This window comes from Aquarana catesbeiana, linkage group LG13 (genome assembly GCF_042186555.1).
Source record: "Aquarana catesbeiana isolate 2022-GZ linkage group LG13, ASM4218655v1, whole genome shotgun sequence".
Classification (NCBI taxonomy): domain Eukaryota; kingdom Metazoa; phylum Chordata; class Amphibia; order Anura; family Ranidae; genus Aquarana; species Aquarana catesbeiana.
Genome location: NC_133336.1, coordinates 181,064,479 through 181,085,947, shown reverse-complemented (window position 1 = coordinate 181,085,947; position 21,469 = coordinate 181,064,479). Strand labels below are relative to the sequence as shown.

The window sequence follows — 21,469 nt, the reverse complement described above, 5'->3', positions numbered from 1 at the left end:
CAGCAGCACTGCCCATTCATTCCAATGGGCAGGGGCGGTGGAGGAGCGGTGTATACACTGCTTGCAAAAAGCCCCAAAGATGCAGCTTGCACTACTTTTTTTTTTTTTTTTTTAACATCCTGCAAGCGCACCGCCACGGGACTGCAGATGAGGCTTTTTATTTTAGCGCTAAAGCGCCTGAAAAACGCCCCAGTGTGAAAGAGGTCTAAGATTTAAAACAAAAAAAAAAAAAAAAAAAAAAAAACACCTTCTGCCTTTACAACCACTCTCAGGTTCGGTTCACACTGGTGCGATGCGGGGGAAACCTTGCGATTCATTCGCATAGTGGCTCACACTGATTTCTGCAAACCACTGGAGGTGTCAGTACAAATTTAATGACACCCCCAGATCGGTTCGCAGTGTGAACTGTGAAATGATGCAGAAATTGAATCGCAAATTGCAAATCCGATTCCAGTGTGGACCAAAAAAAAAAAAAAAAAAAGGTCCTGCACAATTTTATAGTGTGAATGCGATGCGATTTCAGCATGTGATCTGCACAGCAATGCGGTGTGAATCACATAACCAAACATTATAAAAGAACTAGTACATTCTGCCCATAGGAGGATGCAGTTTCTTCCCCTGTACTTCTAGCTAATCTCTGCTTGAGATAAACTGAAAGAAATGTAACCAGATAAGATTTCTATACACTTCTCACCCAATCTAAAGTTCAAAATGATACTGCAAGAGTAGAGAGGCAGATCAGGCAAGAAATATTCTTTTCTGCTTTTACTCCAACTGTATTGCGAAAAATAAAAATCTAGCAGCTACAGCATTGCTTGGAAAAAAAAAAAAAGACTCCAAGCAAAACCTGTATAACAAACACATGGCCTCACTTTATCCAAATTATTCTGCAGTCAGGACCAGAAGCAAGCGTCTATTCAGGAACCTCTGGATGAGATCAGGAAGCATGCTTACAATTGTGTAATATTAGACTGTTCTGGCCTGTATCATTGGTGTCCTGGTATGTAAATAACATCTTATTATAAGATTAGAATGTTATAAGGGAGCGTTACAACATGTAAGAAACACCATACAAAAAGCAATGTTCAAGTGTACTGCTTTAAAAAGCAGAATGCCAGACACACTGGGGATTAAAAACCTCTAGCAGGGTTTTATTGTTGTCCATGTCCGCCAATAATAAGCCTGTTCCCTTCCTTTTTCAGTGATCACACAGGAAGTGAAGGGATTCTTCCCAAATGGTAACAGAATAAAATCCAGACACTTCCCAATCCCAACCAAGTATACCACTTCAAATAAGCAACAAAACCCAAGTAAGGCATGTGCTAATGAAGAATAAGCGGGGCAGTCTCAGCCAATACTGTCTGCAGGCCCAAGAACTATTAATCATCAATGTAAAGCAGAGACCTAAAACCCAGGGACAACGTGACCTGGGTGCCAAAAGTCATTGTGGTGATCAGGTAGGTACCCACGTGTGCTTTGTGCTGAACATACAATATAATGCATTACCAAGCTTTTTGCTTGGACAGCTATAATTTAGACTCTTGCCCAGACATGTTAGTTCAGACACCCCACACATTGGTCATAAATGCTTGTAACAGCCAATAAAAGCCCTCAATGTAACCAATAAAAAAGTGTGTGACAGGTATGTAAAGTAACCCCATTGACAATTAACTTATAGGAAGCCACACAGAGGCAGATCCAAGGTCTTTACCACAGCAGCTTGTTGACATTTCCATAACAATAGCAACCCAATGTTTTAGGGTTCCTGGGGCACTGTATAGGTTATGTCAATCCATATGCAATCCAAAAGTTAAAACAGGTCTTTTTGGGATTGTTGAACAGCAATAGGAGAGCTAAAATAGCAGTTTCCCCTGGAGAAAATGCTGCTACAGGTGGTAAAGAGGTTGCAAACCTCAGACATGAAAGTGGTGTCCCACCCGTTTTAGTTTATTAAAAATCAGCAGCTAGTCCCCTAGACAAAAACAAGCTGTTGACCCATGCAGTGCGGGCACAGCCTGATTGCTTTTTGCTTTCTAGAGGATGAAAAAGCACTTTTACAATCCCCTGCTCCTCCTGCAGATGCCGCTTCCTATGCTCTAGACTGTACCTCAGCATCAGTGCTATGAGCCATGCATTAGGCCTGATGAGGCAGCCCCACTGCAAGGGAGAACATTGTTCCAGAGTTGAGTTTTAAGGAAGCTTAAAGGGGTTTCAAGGCTGAATAAAATGAAAAGAAACCCCACCCCCCCCCTCTCTCACATCTCTCACATCTCTCACCTGAGTGCCCGGCTCAGTTTGTCATAGTTCATCTGGGGTTTACATTTCCGCCGGCCCCACAGCCTGGCCACTTCATCAGGGTCTTTGATGACAAACTCGCCATACTCCCCCTGCTGCCAGGCGATGACATGGCGGAACTCTTCTTTTTGCAGCAGCTCCAAGATGAAGTGCCACAGCTGGATCTGACGGGAGCCTGGGCTCGACTCTGCCTTGTATGCCCAGTCAGGGAAGTGATAACCTGAAGATTTTCAAAGAAATCAAATAAATGATAAAAAGAAAAAAAAAAGAAAAAAAAAAGAAAAAATGCACAGGACAAAATGACTGCAAAAGAAATGATCAGACAGAAACATGGGGAACTAAAGAAAAAAAAAAACAAACACATTTAAGCAGAACACACACAAGGAAAAAATAGAGAAGAGCAGAGATAGATTAGAATTGCCAGCATTAGACGAAAGCACCAACTTACACATAAGTAGAACATGGAGACACTGCCTGCAGACAATGCCCCCCCCCCCAGCAACAGAAGACTGAAGAGTGTTAAGTACATACAACTGAATTATACACTGAGGGGTAAGTATGACATTATGGGTGCGTTGTTAAAACACAGAATCTGGATGAACAAGGCAACAATTTACATGAACAAAATATATATATATATATATATATAATAAAGTAAACAGCTCTATATGACAAACACGCTTCACAGGGCCAGTGATTTCATCATAGGTACTGATCTGACTGAGATTCATAAATATGGACATGGACAACAGTAACTTGAGTGTCTGAAGAATGCACTGTGCAGAGCAGCTATATTTACCCTTTTCATTTTCCCACAATGCATTGAGAGAACAAAAGAATGAACCCAGAGTGCTTGCTATGGATCCAAAAATGGCTTTCCCTGTTGCGGTTAAAAAATAAATAAATAAAAAAATTCTAAACCTGCTGACACTCGAAGGAGGCACCCAGTTCTTACAAAATGTGCAAAATCAACTTGCTGCAAGATGGATGGGGCTTAGACCCCCAAGCATATTGTAAAGTTTCCAGCTACCCCACTTTCCATACAGAGAAGGCAAGTGGAATGGCAAAGCCCTCCTCAGCCCCTGTCACTTTGGAGGTTAGAAGTCTGAAGTCATCCTGCACAATAGTGACTTCAACTGGATAGGTTAAAAATTCTAGGCCAGGGGTAGGGAACCTCAGCACTGCACCTGAAAACTAGAAATCACATCATGCCTCTGGGAGTCAAGCCTATGGCTGTCAGAGTCTTGCAATGCCTCTCGGGATTTGTAGTGTCACCACAGCTGGAGTGCCAAAGTTACTTATTCCTGTAGGTAAGCCTAGGCTAGAAGAACAGGGCTTCTGTAGTCTGGTTCAGAGTCTGAAGTATTTCTGCATTCTATTCTTTATACCTATCCAACGTGCCACACCTATGACCACCAACCACCAAACTGCCACCAGAGAAGCTTTAAAACATCCTGGAAAATACATACCAGCCAATGGATGGACCCAAACAAGCTCAGCTAAGGTAACGTAGGTGCCAACACACACACACTTCCCTAATCTAACGTGGAAAAGGCCTGATGTGCAAAGGCACCTTTCAAGATTCTCTAAAGAGCAGACAACCCCCCCTTTAAAGTCCAACCAGTATCATGTGACAGAACAGAATGACTGGATACCTCATTTGTGTAGCTCTGGTAATGACTAATGAAATCACATTTGTGGTCTAAAAGACACAAATGAAAGTGCTATCACCAACACCAGGCAGCACCATCAAAGACATTGAAACAGAGCAAGGAGACAAAAATGTGAAAAATACTGGAAGAGAAGATTAAAACGAAAGCAAAAGATACAACGTGCAGAAATATCCAGCAAGAAAGCACACAAAAACCAAAAAAGCGGTGGAGAAGCACGGGAACACACAGTTGCTGTTAAAGTGGATTCTGCATTATGATTACATTCTAAAAAAAGTAACAATACCTGCAAAAAAAAAAAAAAATCCCTACTAGGCACCAATGCTAAACTAAACACTTCTGAGGTGCTTTCAGAGTCCTGGGTCACTAGTAATCTTGTGAAAATAGAATTTGTAAGGTTAGTTTTCTTCAGCTTACTACACCTGCTGCTAGAGTAAAGGGCTACATTCACACCAGCGATTAGGGCTGGTGCAAATTGTAGTGGTAGGAACCAGATTCCTGCTGCAGTTCTCTGGCCACCGGCCCCATACACTACGATAGGTCGTCGGTGGCTGCAGGTATTTGCGGCTATCCACACAGCCAGCGATTACCTGTAGTGCACTGAATCAATCACAGGTATGCAGCAAAAGACAGACAGAGAAATGTCTGGATTTTTATTTATCTCTATACCTGGCCAATCAGAGAGCACTAAAACCAAAACATCAGCATGACACAGGAAACTAGCATTTTTTTTTTTTTTTTAAGAGAACTAATCAATAACACCATTCATCATCTTTTCTTATGACAGGTATACATTACCCTCAACCTAAATTGACAGTGAAAGCATCTTGTTCTGGGTCTGTGACTCAAAGTATTAAAGCCACAGATGGCCAGGACAAGTCATTCTAAGAAATGTCAGTCTACATATTTCTCAGTATGGTTGTATGTAAACACCAGAGCTGCATTAATAGTAAGAAAATTGGGGTTAAAACATACAAAACAACTTTAAAAATTCTGACATTTTTTTTTTTTTCCCTGCAAAAGACACCTGCAGCCCCGGCCGTCTCTTCAATGGAAATAATTGCAAGTTATTTTACAGAGATCACGATGTCCGTAGGGGTTCTACATACAGTAAACCACAAACTGCGGGTCATTGTAACTAGTAAAATTACCAGTATATAAACGAAACATTTACACCTTGGCCTACTCTTTACTACAGGAAAATAAATGTAACTTACCACCCCCTCCTTTAGATTTTTCCACCATACTGCAACCAGTTTTCATCGTTCCTCTTCCTGCTGACTGTAAACACAAAAAAAAAGGAAAACCTTATAAAAAAAACAAAAAAAAAAAAAAAAAAACAAACAAACTGACAAAACAAAAACAAATAGCTACATAAGCACATGACATGAGCAAACAACTTCACAACTATTTTCACATATACACACACACAGTATACAGCCACTTCTCTAGCACAAGGGTAGGCAACCATTTTAGCACAGTGTGGTGAAAAAGGCTTTCAAAGAAATTGAGCACGCCGATTTTATAACAAAACAAAACAAAAAAAAAGTCAACTTTACACTCTCAATCATGAAAAGGACTTTTATGAAGTAAATGCTGTAAACTACTTTAGTAGTGAGAAAGCCTCAATTCAGCCCAGATTCCTGCAACTCCACACGTCAGATCACTGCCCCCCCCCCCCCTGCTCATCTGCCCCACCACTGTACCCCCCCCCTCCCTGCACATCTCTTCCACCACTGTACCCCCCCCCCCCGCACATCTCTTCCACCACTGTACCCCCCCCCTGCACATCTCTTCCACCACTGTACCCCCCCCCCTGCACATCTCTTCCACCACTGTACCCCCCCCCCTGCACATCTCTTCCACCACTGTACCCCCCCCTGCACATCTCTTCCACCACTGTACCCCCCCCTGCACATCTCTTCCACCACTGTACCCCCCCCCTGCACATCTCTTCCACCACTGTACCCCCCCCCTGCACATCTCTTCCACCACTGTACCTCCCCCCCTGCACATCTCTTCCACCACTGTACCCCCCCCTGCACATCTCTTCCACCACTGTACCCCCCCCTGCACATCTCTTCCACCACTGTACCCCCCCCTGCACATCTCTTCCACCACTGTACCCCCCCCTGCACATCTCTTCCACCACTGTACCCCCCCCTGCACATCTCTTCCACCACTGTACCCCCCCCTGCACATCTCTTCCACCACTGTACCCCCCCCTGCACATCTCTTCCACCACTGTACCCCCCCCTGCACATCTCTTCCACCACTGTACCCCCCCCTGCACATCTCTTCCACCACTGTACCCCCCCCTGCACATCTCTTCCACCACTGTACCCCCCCCTGCACATCTCTTCCACCACTGCACCCCCCCCCTGCACATCTCTTCCACCACTGTACCCCCCCCCTGCACATCTCTTCCACCACTGTACCCCCCCCCTGCACATCTCTTCCACCACTGTACCCCCCCCTGCACATCTCTTCCACCACTGTACCCCCCCCCTGCACATCTCTTCCACCACTGTACCCCCCCCTGCACATCTCTTCCACCACTGTACCCCCCCCTGCACATCTTCCACCACTGTACCCCCCCCCTGCACATCTCTTCCACCACTGCACCCCCCCCCTGCACATCTCTTCCACCACTGTACCCCCCCCTGCACATCTGCCCACCTCTGAATCCCTCCTGCTCATTTTCCCCATCGCTGTACCCTCTTCTCATCTATAAATGCCTGATATGCAGAGTGGTGAAAGGAAGCAGAGATGAGACATATCTACCTGTCCTGGCACACTCATCCTGCTGATCCAACTCTCGCATCCCGCCCATGTGCTTTGGAGGCGATGTAGGCGCTTGTATGTGACGCATGTGATGTATGTGATGTCACATACAAGCATCTGGAATGGATGCGCAATGATGAGCTCAGGTCAGGGGTATTTTCTGAAAGCAATGGGCCTGTGTGCAGAATCATAACTTGGGTCCCCGGCAGCTAAGAAAAAGTGTGGCGCTCTGCGCCACAGGGAAAATTGTGTGCGATTTCCATTGCGCTGAATACTGGCTGTGGCTTACAGGGACACAGAGTGCCGGGGTTCAGTAGTAAGTGATGCAAAAGGTTCAGGAATAATTTCAACAAAGTTCCCAGAAGCTCAACAGTAATTCCACAAACTGTCACCTGATTGTGGTTCTCAATCACAGTGAAATCCCCTCTGAGATTGGTAGTGGCAACCAAGCGAGTCATCTTCCTCCAGATGGTGGCGGGGCTAGCAGGACTGTGATTGGCTTTAGCAGTGGCCAATGACAGTCCTCCTGGAAAAAGGGACCGCCCCCCGCAGAACTGCACCCAATCTCTTCCCCATCACAAAAGCTGGTGTGCGCAGCTACAGCAAAGTTAGAAAAACAATGTTTCCCATCTTTTACAATGTGTGGGGGCACAGGGCCTCCCCCCTCAGTGTAGGTGCGGCGGGGGGGAACTCTAAAATTGGAATGTATTAGTGTCTCACTGACACTTCCCTGCTGATGGGGAGGGAGTCGAGTGCCAGCAAAAGAGGCTTTGTGTGACGGGGGTTACCTACCCCTGATCTAGCATATCAAAAAGGTAAATGTGTTGGGCAAAGAAGCACAGCTCCCATGGAAGAAAGGTGGGCACAGGCAATATATTTTGGTGGTCTGGTGTAGGTCAGCTAAAATAAAATTTTAGAAGCCACTCAGCATCAGAGAAAAGAAAGAAAAAAAAAATGCTAAAGCCTGCCTTGCACAAGTTGAATTTTGGCCGATTTCTGCTGAATCAACACAAATCTGAGCCATGGGTTGCCTAATAAGCACCACCTGACAAACTTCTATTAGAGGCCACATTCACCAGGGGCAATTAGCTGTGTGCCCCATGCAGTGTAGTCTTTTACAGGCAGGGGGATGTACAGCTGTTGCATGAATCCCAATGCCAGCAGTCCCATAGACATCTATTGGGACATATGGCTGCAAGACCCTAGACGTCGTGTCCCAGTGGGGTTATAAAACTTGTGTAAAATCTGTGGCTGCCATGGACTGCTGCACATCAGCTTCTAACTTCAGCTTGTTCAATTTAAGCAAAAAAAAAAAAAAATATATAATTGAAAGATGATTTTTCACGCTCCAGTTTTAGTAAATCAACCCCAATGTGACATGCATGCGGCTACACAGCCCCAACTGCACCCAGCATGCGTTCAGGGTCCTGCAACAGCACAGAGGTCACACTGGGACATAGCAGCTGTATCCGTGCAGCCGCCATCTATGGAACTGTCAGTACGAGGATGCATGTAACACCTGTGACAGTAATGCTGTGTGAATAGGGCCTAAAAAGGGAAGAAGCAGAGTGGAAAATTGCCGGCTGAAAGATGACAGTAGCCAATCAGATGCAGTTATTATCTGGGTATTCATTCAGCCATGTCAACTACAACCTTAAATGCTGGTTCACACTTCTGCGATGTCAGACATCGCATGCAATTTGCGCCTCACTGCTGTGCAGATCACATGCGATATCTGTGCAATGCAAATTCAGCCATACAGATCGTATGGTTGAATTTGCATCGCATTCAGACCAAAATTGTGCAGGACCCTTTTTTGTCCGCACCAGAATTGGAGCGCATGGGTGTTCGCACCCATGCACTCCGATTCCTGTCCGAATTCAGTGTTAGCACTGCAATATGCGAACCAATCTAGGGGGGTGTCAAATTTTTATTGACACTCGCAAAGGTTCACATAGGGCAGCGTGCCTGTGAGTTCTATGTGATGTGGGAACCAGCACATCAATCGCACTGGTTCCCTGGAAGCACGCTGGGGTGAACCGGTACTAAAAGTGGAACTTTGCATTTGGCACTTTTTTTGGAGCAGGTAACCTGGTTTTGACAGTTACCTGCCTCCCATTACCGGTCAGATGCACTGCACCGATCTGAGCAGAAGTTCACCCCCCCCCCCCCTCCTGCAGCCTTCTGGGACAAGGCACAGCATGGCTTGCAGGTGTTAAGCTGCAAGGCTTCATTAACGGGGCGCTATCTGCCCCAAAAAGCATTGGCTCTTCTATCCAGTTAATGTTTGTAATAAAAACTTCTTAAAATTTTAATTTTATGGCGTTTCAATATCCAGATTCAAATACAGAATATACAATGACCAACAGTGAGACTTCCTTCATCCGTGCTGTTTTTGGTTACTTTTAGACCCTCCTAATCAAGTCTGGACAGTATGACCGGTTGGTAACGCAATAAAATGAGCTTCATCACTTCATCATCCATTTTAAATCAAACTTCAGTGCTTCTGCTCACCCAGAATCATATTCCCATAGCATCAAAGCCAGACTTTGTTTAGGGAATTTTATATCTTACACCCATGTCTTCATACACTGCCACTTTAAACTGGAACACAAGGAAAAACCATCGAAGTCTAGAAACAATTGAGTCTGCCACAAACAAAACACAAGTTCTGCATTCGAGCCCCCACTACACAGGTGAGAAAATCAACCCGAGAGATCTGTGGGTGACCCTTTTGTCTCACAAACAAAAGGAAATGGCTTACGCGTTTCCTTCCTTGTGGTTGTAGCTGCAAAAAGCATTGTGTCGTCCACCCTCACATTCCCTCCCCCCCTTTCAGCTTGTGGTGACAAACAGGTTACCAATCAAGCCATGACCTCACAGCAGCACTAGAAAATGTTTTATTATCTCACAGAAGGACCCATCATCAAGAGTTTAATGCCAAGATTCAAGTCTCACCAAGAACATCTACAGGAAATGCACATTTTCGATGTGTCTGCATGGGTCCATAGAGCATGCATCTCCAGCTGTCTGCTTGAATCCTTGCATTTTTCATTAGTGTCAGTTTTCTCAAAACTCAGGGTGCGCCATAATGCAGATCTGAAGGCTCTGGCCCACCAATCCCATTACAATGTCCTACTGGCCAGAGCACTAGAAGGCAAAATAGAAAGACAGGAGTCAGGAGGAGTGCCAGAACTCCTGTACAACCGATGAATGGCTTCTTAATAGGAGCACCCAAGGAGGAACTTGGGAAGCTCAGGAGATATTTAATGGTGATGGCCGTCAAGTCAAATCTGCTTTAAGGTGACCGTTAGGCTATGAAACTACATGCTGCCAGGATAAAAGACTTCATATCTGCCCTGCATCCCCAAGCTTCAATGTATTTACAAAGATTATGATGGCTGAAGATTCTTCAGACTCTGACACTTCTAGGAGGGTCATATACCCGGAGCTCCATGGTGCTTGGTGGTTCCCTATGCCGACCCCCACATTACACTTCTGAGCTTTGTATTGACATAGGGGAGGAAGGAAAGAACCTTAGCACGTTGAGGGGGCCCTGACATTAGACATTGTTGGACACTGAAGAGTTTTCAGTAAGCAGCATCTTGTAAACACAAAAGATTGACAGAGGGTCAGGAAAGTTAAAGTGGTTGTAAACCCTTACCCAGTGAAGAGACTAGCCTCAGGTGATAGATGAAAAAGCCCCCTACTTAAGTTGTACCTGTTTATCTGCAGTCTCCCCTTTCTCTGTTCAAAGTGCTGAATTTACAAGCTTGCCCAAGTATAGAAAAAAGGGGGCAGGGGCTGAAGTTACTCTGCAGAGCTCAGTGAGGTGAGCTCCGAGAGCTGATTGGCAGAAAGACACCCCCCCTCTACACAGCACACAGGAACAGGGCTGAGAAAACATTAATGCCGATAGAAGAATGAAGCAGCAGGCACTCTTAATTGAGTCAAGAACACACTATAGAGAGATATATACTTTGTTCATGTTTCATGTCTAGAGGTTTACAACCACACGTCGACCGCCCACCGGGCAGTGGCAGAATGGCTCCCCTGTGAAAATCGTTGTATGGCAGACACTTTAAGGGGCATAGGAAGCGTGCGTGCCCACCGCATCACTGAGGAGCAGATGCACATGCCCGGCGGCCACGATTGCTCCTGACAGAGCAGGAACAGGGATGTGCGTGTATAAACACATACACACATCCAAATTCTGTCGGGGAGAGGAAACATATAGGTAGTATATAGGAACACCGATCGGTCTCCTCCCCCAGTCAGTCCCATCCCTCCACAGTTTAACCTCTTGATCTCCCCCTAGTTTTAACCCCTTCCCTGCCAGTGACATTTATACAGTAATCAGTGGTTATCTATAGCACTGATCGCTGTATAAAATGGGAAAGAAAAAAAAAAACAAAAAAAAAAAAAAACATAAAAATAAAATAAAAACCCACCACGCAGATTACCACCATTAACAGTAAATAAACATGCCATAAATCAATAACCTATTTTGTAGGCACTATAATCAATCAATATACGCTTAGTGCGATTTATTTTTACCAAAAATATGTAGAAGAATTCATATTAGCCTAAACTGAGGACATTTTTTTTTCTTAAATTGGGATATTATAGTAAAAAAAATAAAAAAATTGAGTGTCTTTTTTTGTTTCTAGCGCAAAAAAAAAAAAAAAAAATAATGAGATGATCAAATACCACCAAAAGAAAGCTCTATTTGTGGAGAATATTTTTTTTTGTTTGGGTACGACAACGCACAACCGCGAAATTGTCAGTTTAAGCGATGCCGTGCCGTATCACAAAAAATGGCCCAGTCAGGAAGGGGGTAAATTCTTGCGGGGCTGAAGTGGTTAAAGGACTTCGACATACAGCATTTCTTTCTTTAAGACATGACATCACATGGTTGCTTTTAAGGGGAAAAAAGCCTTCTAAACATAGATCAAGCTGAGACACCAGGCAGAACGAACAGAACACCATCAGATCATACTAAAAGTACATGGCACATCAGGCATATTTCCTTCAGGCAAGTAATCCGATGACCGGTTCTCTTTAATGGTTTCAATGTGCTGTATACATTACAAATGTTTTGTCCCTTTCATTAGGGTTGCACTGATATCACTTTTTTAAGACTGATACTTTAATGTCATGTGACAGTGGCACTAATATGCAGCACTGATGATGCATAGTCAGTTTTTTTCAATAGAAAATCAGTAGTTTTCAATAAAGCAGCTGAAATCCACGGGGGAAGCGGGGTGGAGAGGAGGAGAAGGAGAAGTGGTTGTCAGCTGCTTTATTGAAAATAAAAAAAGGGAAGGAAGGAAGGAAAGAAGGAAGGAAAGAAGGAAGGAAGGAAGGAAGGAAGGAAGGAAGGAAGGAAGGAAGGAAGGAAGGAAGGAAGGAAGGAAGGAAGGAAGGAAGGAAGGAAGGAAGGAAGGAAGGAAGGAAGGACCCATACAGAGACCCTGAGAAGTCTGCACTGTCATTACCCAATGACGATACATCAGCAGTTTACTGAAAAACAAAAGTCACTGCCTGTCCAGCTGCAGAGTTTTGAACACAACGCTTTAAAAAAAAAAAAAAAAAAAGGACAATGCTTGTTTAATAGTTAGATATTATAAAAGATTATTCAGATGGTTTTGCATGATGCACTGGAGGAACTGTCCCAGTAAATAAAGATTTTTTTTTTTTCACATTTTTCTGGCTGTTAAGGTACTCCATGACTTGGAGTAAGACCCCTTTCACACTGGGGCCACAGCTGCATTCGCAGGTAAAGCGCCGTTCCTTTTAGCGGCGCTTTTCACCCCAAAAAAAAAGGGGGTTAAAAACTCTAGTTTTGCGATGCTATCAAAGCGCTTTTAAGGCACTGCCCATTCATTCCAATGGACAGGGGCATTTTGGGAGCGCTGTATACACTTAAATATCAATATATTTTAAATTAGTCAAGGAAATTCTGCTTGTTTTTGTATACAGCGCTCCCAACCCTCCCCAAAGACTTTTCCTGTCCAGCAGGCACATCGTCCGAGAGTGAAAAAGGCGAACTGGAATAAATGAGAGGCGGTTTTCAGGTGCTTAGAGGCCATTACTAGCGCTAAAGCGCCTGAACACCGTCACACAGTGTGAAAGGGGTGTAAGGATCCATTACACAATTCACATTATAATAGCATGGTGTGTGCTTTGAGGCCTGGTTCACATTTATGCATTTTTTTTTTTGGCATGTTTTTAGTTTTGCAGAAACACACTGCAGTCCATTTAACATAGATGTAGTTCACATTTGTGCATTTTATGAACAGGGCCAGGGACTTTTTTCCTGTTTTTTGGTTCCATAGACTGCAGTGGATGAAAGGCATGTATTGAAAAATGCACAATGCACATGGCACAAGTGTGAATCAGGCCTAAGCGTGCACTGAAAAGCACCCTGCGGTATAAAGCACCACTACGTTTTGAAACATCAGGAAGAATTTTTTATATGGCGTTGAGAACCTACTAAAAATTAATGCACCACGCGATTCGACTTCCCTGGTCGTCATTGAGCTCATTACAGAATGGGTGATCTGCTCACATGCCAGCCGCTGGATACCTGACATTTTTTCTAGGTTTGGTGAGCAGCCTGTATCACTTTCAAGCAGGGTGGCTAAAAAAGCAATGATTTTTATTTATTTAAAAAAGGAGAAGGATTTGATTTAAAATCTGATTTTTTAGATTATCAAATTTATTTGATAAAAATACTTTTGGAGTAAAATTCTAATCGAAAGATAGTTTTCCATTTGAGATACATTAATTTAGTTTATTCAGTATGAAATGGAGCTTAGTTATATAGCATGAGGCTGTATATTCTGCAATATTTCCATTTATGGTAAACTCATTCAATGAATCCAAGCTCTGCAAGCTGAGATAACATGCACTGCATTGATGCATTCACACAATTTCACAGTAACCATGAGATAAACAAGGCTCAGAAATATTCTTTATCCCATTGTTTTGCGAATCTATGTACACTACAAACTGTATGATTGAATCGGTTGGGGTATCGCCGTTTTACTAACCTGACTGCTTATTATTCTAAATTGGAAACCTTCATTTTGTTTGCAAATATTAAAGCGGGATTCCGGCCAGCGAACATTTTTTTTTTTAAAGTCAGCAGCTACAAACACTGTAGCTGCTGACTTTAAATAAGTACACTTACCTGTCCTGGGTGCCCGTGATGTCGGCCGCCCGAGGCCGACCCGTCCCTCGGCACCGCCATCCTAATTAAGGGAAACAGGTAGTGGAGCCTTGCGGCTTCATTGCCAGTTTCCTACTGCGCGAGGCTCTGAATGGCCCCGTGGTTTTCTGGGAACACACACAGTTCCCAGAAGGCAACGGGGCCGCTCAACGAGGAGCAGGACACGCCGTGGAAGAGGCAGTTTACAAAGACTGCCTAGCAACAAGGGTTTAGGCAAGTTTAAAATTTTTCATGCAATTTTTTTTAGGATTTTTCATGCAATTTTTTTTTTTTTTTTTTTTTTTTTTTTTTTTAAGGGTGGCCCTCCACTTTAAAGATTTTAACTATAAGCAAGTATGAGTCCTTACATTTAAAGAGCACCTGTCATTTCAGATCCATTATGGCAGTGCCCATTAGCGGGCATCCACTTATTTCTGCCGCCACTCACCTTGTGTCACTGCCGCATCACCAGCCGTCCCATTAAAGTAAATGGGACTTTCTGTAAGTCAACAGCAGTTCAGAGAAGCTGCTGTGGGACAGAGATGACATTTGCTCTTTAAAAATTAAATCAAATCCACCCTGCTTTCAAGATATGCTGCCTGAGAAGTGATTCCTTGTGCCCCACATGCCACCTCTCTCTCTGGCATCTCTAGCCAAGAAGAGGTGTCCAATGGAGACAGAAGTCACACTAACATAAAACCTTTATATGACACAGTGGTCAACTGGACGCTTCTCTTGAAAAAGGACGGCCTCTTAGTAATATTTACTTACTATGTAATTCTAGCCCAACACCTATAAAGCATCCCAACATTTCTGGATCAAAAATGTGCATTAAAGAGGAGTTCCACCTGAGGTCCAGTCAAAAAAAAAAAAAAAAAAAAAATTAAAAGTCAACAGCTACAAATACTGCAGCTGCTGACTTTTAATTGGACACTTACCTGTCCCAGGGTCCAGCGATGCGGGGGCTCGAAGCCCCACTCATCTCCCCCTCCGTTCAGCGGCGCCGGCATTGCAACTGGGGGCGCCGGGCTGTGGCTTCACAGTCTGGCACCCACTGCGCATGCGCGAGCGGCGCGCCGTGATTGGCCGCTCAGTCACCTGGGACCTGTAATGGGTCCCAGATGATTGACAGGAGGGAGGGAGCAGAGCGGAGCCCTTCCTGTGCCAAGGGGGAAGTGATGTCACCAGCCCAGGCACTGGAAGAGGCAGACTACGAGGGACCCCCCAGCAACAGGCATTTAGAGGAGAGTAAAAAAAAAAAAAAAAAAAAATTTTTTTTGTAGGATTTTTCATGTAGTTTTTTTTTTGGGTGGAACCCCACTTTAAGCTGAAAGGTCAACATACTGCAGAAGTGAACAAATCTCCCCTTATGACCTGAACATAATCATGTAAAAACTGACCAAAGGCAAATGTTACAGACCCATCAAGTTCACGGCTTCACCAATGGAGAGCTCTGGACTGTAAGGAATGTTGTCCAAAGTGAAAACAGCACAGAATCCACTCTGTATGGTCCGGCTTTAGAAGATTTAAACCCTTTGTGTTTTTTTCTTTTTTAAAACAAACATGTCATACTTAGCCCCTCTGTGCAGTTGGTTTTGCACAGAGTGGCCCCATTTCTCCTTTTCTAGGGTCCCCCAGCAGTGCTAGTAGCTCCTCCTCTTCTCGAGTGCCCCGGAGAAGCGCTCTTCTTCGGTACACCCGTGCGGGTGCGTTCCCATGTCCTGCTACTGCGTCTATTGACACAGCCAGAGCTGGTGTGCTCGTCCCCGGAGCGAGAAAGAACGGGTTCATGTAAGTAAAACGGGGGGGGGGGGGGGGGGTCTGGAGCTTGACAGAAGGTTTTTCACCTTAATGGATAGGATGCATTAAGGTGTAAAAACACAAGGATTTACAACCCCTTCAATAAATGTACCAAAATAAAAAAAAAAAAAAAAAAAAAAAAAAAACACACCACACAAAAAACAACCCCCACACTGTTTATATTTTTTGCACTGAAGCCTGCAGCGCACGTAAAGCGGAGCTCCACCCGAAAAATCGGCTGGGGTGCCGACATCACGGGATCCTTGGACAGGCAAGTGTCCCAATATTAAAATTCAGCAGCTACAGTATTAGTAGCCGACTTCATTTTTTGGTGGCAGGGCAGGAGCTCCACTTTAAGCTGATCATAGACAGTTCAAATCAGCAGGGACTGGCCGAGATTCGTTCCGTTTATGGGCATCGATCAACTTGGTTACAACCAGCATGTCCGATTTTCAGGAAGCGATTATTGCCAGCAGCTCTAGCAATAATCATGGTGTTCTCCTGGAAGGAGCACCCCCCTCCTGCTGCCGGTAGAATGTAATAACTCTGCAGGAGGCATCTCCATTCATGTGACGACTGTATATTGATTAGGAAAAAGGTACTTTGATTTTTTTTTTTTTTTTTTATTAAAATAATTACAGTGCCATCATTCACATACAAAAATAAAAATAGGAGAATGTAAATTTGTAAAACAGTGTGCGTTTTATATAACTTTAATCAGATTAAATATTAGTTTAAAAATCTGGTGCGGCTCGGCTGTTTGGCCAGAGTACTGAACTGCTCGAACTAATTCAGCTACACATATGGCTTTTACTCAATCTGATGTGAATCCAAGAGGAAACTGCTATTCAGACAGTCCACAGAGGTGAAAAGAACGCTGTGAATTTTTGCAACCACAAAAAAACAAAAAAAAACAAAAATACAGAAGAACAACTCTTAAAAAGGGGTTATAAAGCTTTTTTTTTTTAAAAAAACAAAAATCAAACATGTCAAACTTAACTCCTCTGTGCAAGGGTTTTTCACTGAGTGGCCCTGAATCTCCTCTTCTGGGGTCCCTCAGCAGCGCTCCTGGCTCCTCCATGAAGAGTCGCATTCCATGGGGGGGGGGGGGGGCACTCGTGCAGGCACACTCCCGAGTCCGGCTGCATCCATTGACAGACAGCAGGACTCCGCCTACCGGCTCACTGGGTTTGATTGACAGCAGAAGGAACCAATGGCTCCTGCTGCTATCAAGCTATCCAATGAGGAACCAAGACAGCAGCTGGAGCGGCTGTGCTCATCCCCATTGCTGGAACGGATTCAGTTAAGTAAAAAGGGGGGCTTGCACTACAGAAGGTTTTTTTACCTTAATGCACAGAATACATGAAGGTGAAAAACCGTGAAGGTTTATAACCCCTTTAAACCATAAATAAAATAAGCTCATCTAAATGATTAGAGGTTTTTTTTTTTTTTTTTTTTATAGTTATTATACCCAGGGGACAAAGTGCTTGTAGCATGGTTTCCTATTTTTCTAGGTGGTCCAGAGCCTGAGCTAGCATGGTCAACACCGCACCCCCTTCACCCATAGGTGTCCAGCCATGCTGCTCACAAGAAGGGGTATTAAAGCCCTATGCCAACCAGCCTGTAAAGGAAAGAAGTCTATACTTACCTAATCCAAGGGTGCTCTGGTCCGGTCACATGATCTGCACCCAATGCTGGCTTCAGGGCAGAGGAGGGACAGCAGACAGTAGATGTCCCATAGTAAGTCTAGGGTGACTTCACCACCAAGGCTCTGCAGCTTCTGTCCGTGCGCTCTCTCCTATCCCGGTTCTCCACTGTTGGGTCGGTCCTGACCACTGTAGACCGAGAATGTCCCACAAAAGCTGCAGTTTTGGAGTTGTTTGGACCCAGTTGTCTACTCATTACAATTTGGCCCTTGTCAGAAATTGCTCAAATCCTTATACTTGCCCATTTGTTCTGCTTTCAACATCTACTTCAGGTGCAACATGCTTACTTGCTCCCTAATATATCCCACCCACTTTTAGATGTCATTGTAACAAAGACAATCAATGTTATTTACTTTGCCTGTCAGTGGTCATAATGTTATGGCTGATATGTGTAGGTTCTCCCACAATTTAGGCTTACAAGGATGGAGCTCACAGCCGAAAAACATAAAACGTGTTTCTGCCAAAACTGTTCTGCATATCGTTTTAGTGCAAATTATTTTTTCTTCACATAAATCACTGGACAGGCAGGTAATCTTTTATACCAGCTGAGAATTTTTAGCTCCATGCACACTAGGAGTTGGGGGGGGGGGGGGGAGAGCTTAATATGGGCATTTTTTTTCCCCACATTACGTCCTGTGTGCCAGTGTTTAACTGGTCAAGGAGAGGGTCGGCAAGCCGGCCACTGCATCCTTAACCAATGATTTATCAGCTGTCAGTGGGGTTCCCCGCTGACAGCTGAATGTTAACAAAAGAATTGCCAGGAAGGCCCTTTGGGTCTGTATGGATTTTAAGGGGAACCCTATGCTAAAAGTGAAAGAAAAAAAAAAAAAAAAAAAAAAAAAAAAAAAAAAGAAAAACAAAGAAGGCAAAATTCGTACCAGACCCTTAACCGAGCATGCAATATCCAAGCATGCGCACTGAAGAAAGGGCATGTCCGTGCCGTTTCTAAAGGGCCCTTGTTGTGAGCAGCGGCTCCCGCACACATGTTACGTGACTCCAGCCAGTCAGAGCCACAGTCCTTGGCCCCAGAAGGAAGAAGGGTGAAGATGGATGCGGCCACCAACGGGGACATTGCGGCTTCGTTTTCAGGTAAGGGCAACATAATGGGCAAGTATGCGATGCAAACTAGCCCATTATGCTTTTACTTAGCAGGGTAAAAAAGAGGAAGTAAAACCCATCAGGGTATACTTCCTCTTTAGGAAAAAGCCCTTCCCGACAAGCGGACGCAGTTATACTGCGGCAGGTTGGCTCGCCTACGCGAGCCGTCATAGCTGTACATTGGCTCGTTAAGTCGCTGTAGCGCATGTCCCTGCCCAGTGGGCGCAATGACAGCTGGGCACCCACGATCGCTCGTGAGAACCAGGATCTGTGTGTGTAAACACACAAACCCCAGTTCTGTCAGGGGAGAGGAGCGCGAGAGATTGTGTGTTCCTACCAAGTAGGAACAACAATCTCTCTCCTCTTCTAGTCAGCCACATTCCTCCTCCCCCCCCCCCCCCCCCAGTTAGAACACACATAGGGAACACATTTAACCTCTTGATCGCCCCTAGTGTTAACTCCTTCCCCATCAGTGACATTTATACAGCAATCAGTGCCCGATTGCTGTATAAAATGTAAATGGTCCCCCCCCCCCCAAAAAAAAAAAAAAAAAAAGTGTCAAAAAAAAAAAAAATGCCATAAATATATCCCCTATTATGTGGACGCTATAACTTTTGTGCAAACTAATCAATATACGCCTATTGCGATTTTTTTTACCTATAATGTGTAGAATACATAATCGGCCTAACCTGATGAAGAATTTTTTTTTTTTTTTAATTTATTTTGGATATTTATTATAGCAAAAAGTACAAAATAGTTTTCTTTCAAAATTGTCACTCTTTTTACAGCGCAAAGAATAAAAACCGCAGAGGTCATCAAAATACCACCAAAAGAAAGCTCTACTTGTGGGGACAACATCGCACAATTGTCAGTTAAAGCGACGCAGTGCCGTATCGCACAAAATGGCCTGGTCGGGAAGGGGCAAATCCTTCTGGGGCCGAAGTGGTTAAAGTGGATGTACCCAGTGAAGTGAACAGCCTCAGATGATACACAAGGATGAAAAATATTATATATATATATATATATATATATATATATATTTATTTATTTTACACACACACCTGTGTTTTTAGCTTTATATACGGTTTAGAAAGTGCACATCATGTTAGATTTCTCTTCCTGTTTCAGCAGAGGGAGGGGAGTCTTGCCATACACAGACAGCTGATTGGAGGAAAGGCAAACACCTCCACATAAGACTTGCAGAGCTGTGCATTGCCAATTTATAGCACCCGCCCTGACACAAATTTCAGGCTGGTTTTATCACGTTTTATCACGTGTCAGAAGTTACCATGCTGATAACAGAAGAACGGAGCAGGAGACAGCCACAGGGCTTAGGAGAGAGAGATAAAACACTGCAGATATATGTGCCCAGCTCAAATTTCATGAATCGGGTTTACATCCACTTAACCTCCCTGGCGGTATTCCCGAGTGTGGCTCGGGGTTAAAATTCAGTACCATTAGCGGTAACCCCGAGCCACACTCGGGATCGCATTGCAGGATCCTGGGGCGGCTTTACTTACCTTGTCCCCGGGATCCTGCGATGTCCCCCGCAGTGTCCGAGGGCTCCGTCCTCCTCCGAAGCCTCTCCGTGCCAGGCTCCGTTCCCTGCGAGCGGCGCGACGCACGGGGCGGAGCCTGGCGGCAAATTCAAAAAAAGTAAAAAATCATAACACATACAGTACTGTAATCTTACAGATTACAGTACTGTATGAAATGATTTCACATCCCTTTTGTCCCCAGTGCTCTGGCCCATGCCCTGCATGCAGTTTTACATGATATACACTGTTCTTTCTGCCTGGAAACTGGAGATTGTCCATAGCAACCAAAAAGTGTCCCTTTACGTCAAAAGTGGCTTTAGACCAGCTAGAAAACAGCGATAGTAAATTAGAACACTTGCAGAATTGAGCGATAGTGAATTGTGGGGAAATTTATTTTATTACTATTTTTTTAAATTTTTTTTAATTATTTATTTTTATTTATTATATTATAATTTATGTTTTTGTGTTTCAAACTTTATCATACCCGGGATATCTACTAGACTCTGGTTTGGACAGATTTAAGTGTGTTATTGTTAAGATTTACAGACCTACAATATAAAACGCCAAATTTCCATGCAAAATAATGGTACCGCTTTCAGCACCTAAAATCCGAAAGAATCATACCGCCAGGGAGGTTAAAGGATGCAGACGGGCCTCAGACTCACAAAAAAAAAAAAAAAAAAAAAAAAAAAAAAAAAGGGAAGAAAAGAAAAGAGAAGGCTACTGGAAACCAGTGTTTAGTAGCAGTTAGAATTTAGGAGCTTCTAGAAGCAGCCAGCTTTTTTTCCCAAAAATGCAAAAAAAAAAATAAAAATTTTTTCTGCTCCCAGAAACTGAAGCTTAAAAATGACAACTAAAATAGTGTTAATGGCACATAGGATAACACGATTTGCCCGACACGCTCAAAAGCTGCTGCTAGGAGCGTTTAAGCTAGTGTGCATGGAGCCTTTAGCTACAGATGATTACAGTTGCCGAGGTTTGTTATTTGAAGCTATGTAGCCACAAACAGGAAATAACTGAACTTTTAAGACAATGACAAAAATGATCAAATGTGAAGAACAGAAAATGGTTTAGTGCCAGCATCCCTCAATCACAGCTTACATCCTCTTCTTGCAATTGTGCCTTCTATTGTAATGCCGCACAAATTCCAGAAGCCAGGTGGTCAAAGCACAAGGAGGAAAAAAAAAAATGACACTCAAGTGGGCACTCTACCAGAACACAATGTTTTGGCTAGAGACAGGTACACACTCCGCTTTTTATTGATGTGTTCCTGCTGAGAGAGATAAACAGAAGGAATAACCCCAGGGGCATCCCTCCCCAACTACCTGCAAACATTTTTCTGTTGCAGCTGAACTGCCACAGGGG

The 21,469-nt window shown here is 44.0% G+C and overlaps 1 protein-coding gene across 1 annotated transcript in view; it reads right to left on the bottom strand.

The window, feature by feature from the left end:
• ETV3 (ETS variant transcription factor 3) overlaps positions 1-21,469 on the bottom strand; it is a 46,455-nt gene that overhangs the window by 16,740 nt on the left and 8,246 nt on the right. The window contains exons 2-3 of the mRNA XM_073609725.1: positions 5,183-5,246; positions 2,278-2,515 (exon numbers count right to left, since the gene is read on the bottom strand). Of these exons, the coding sequence (XP_073465826.1) occupies positions 2,278-2,515; positions 5,183-5,228 (284 nt within the window). The 5' untranslated portion in view covers positions 5,229-5,246. The remainder of the gene's footprint in view (positions 1-2,277; positions 2,516-5,182; positions 5,247-21,469) is intronic.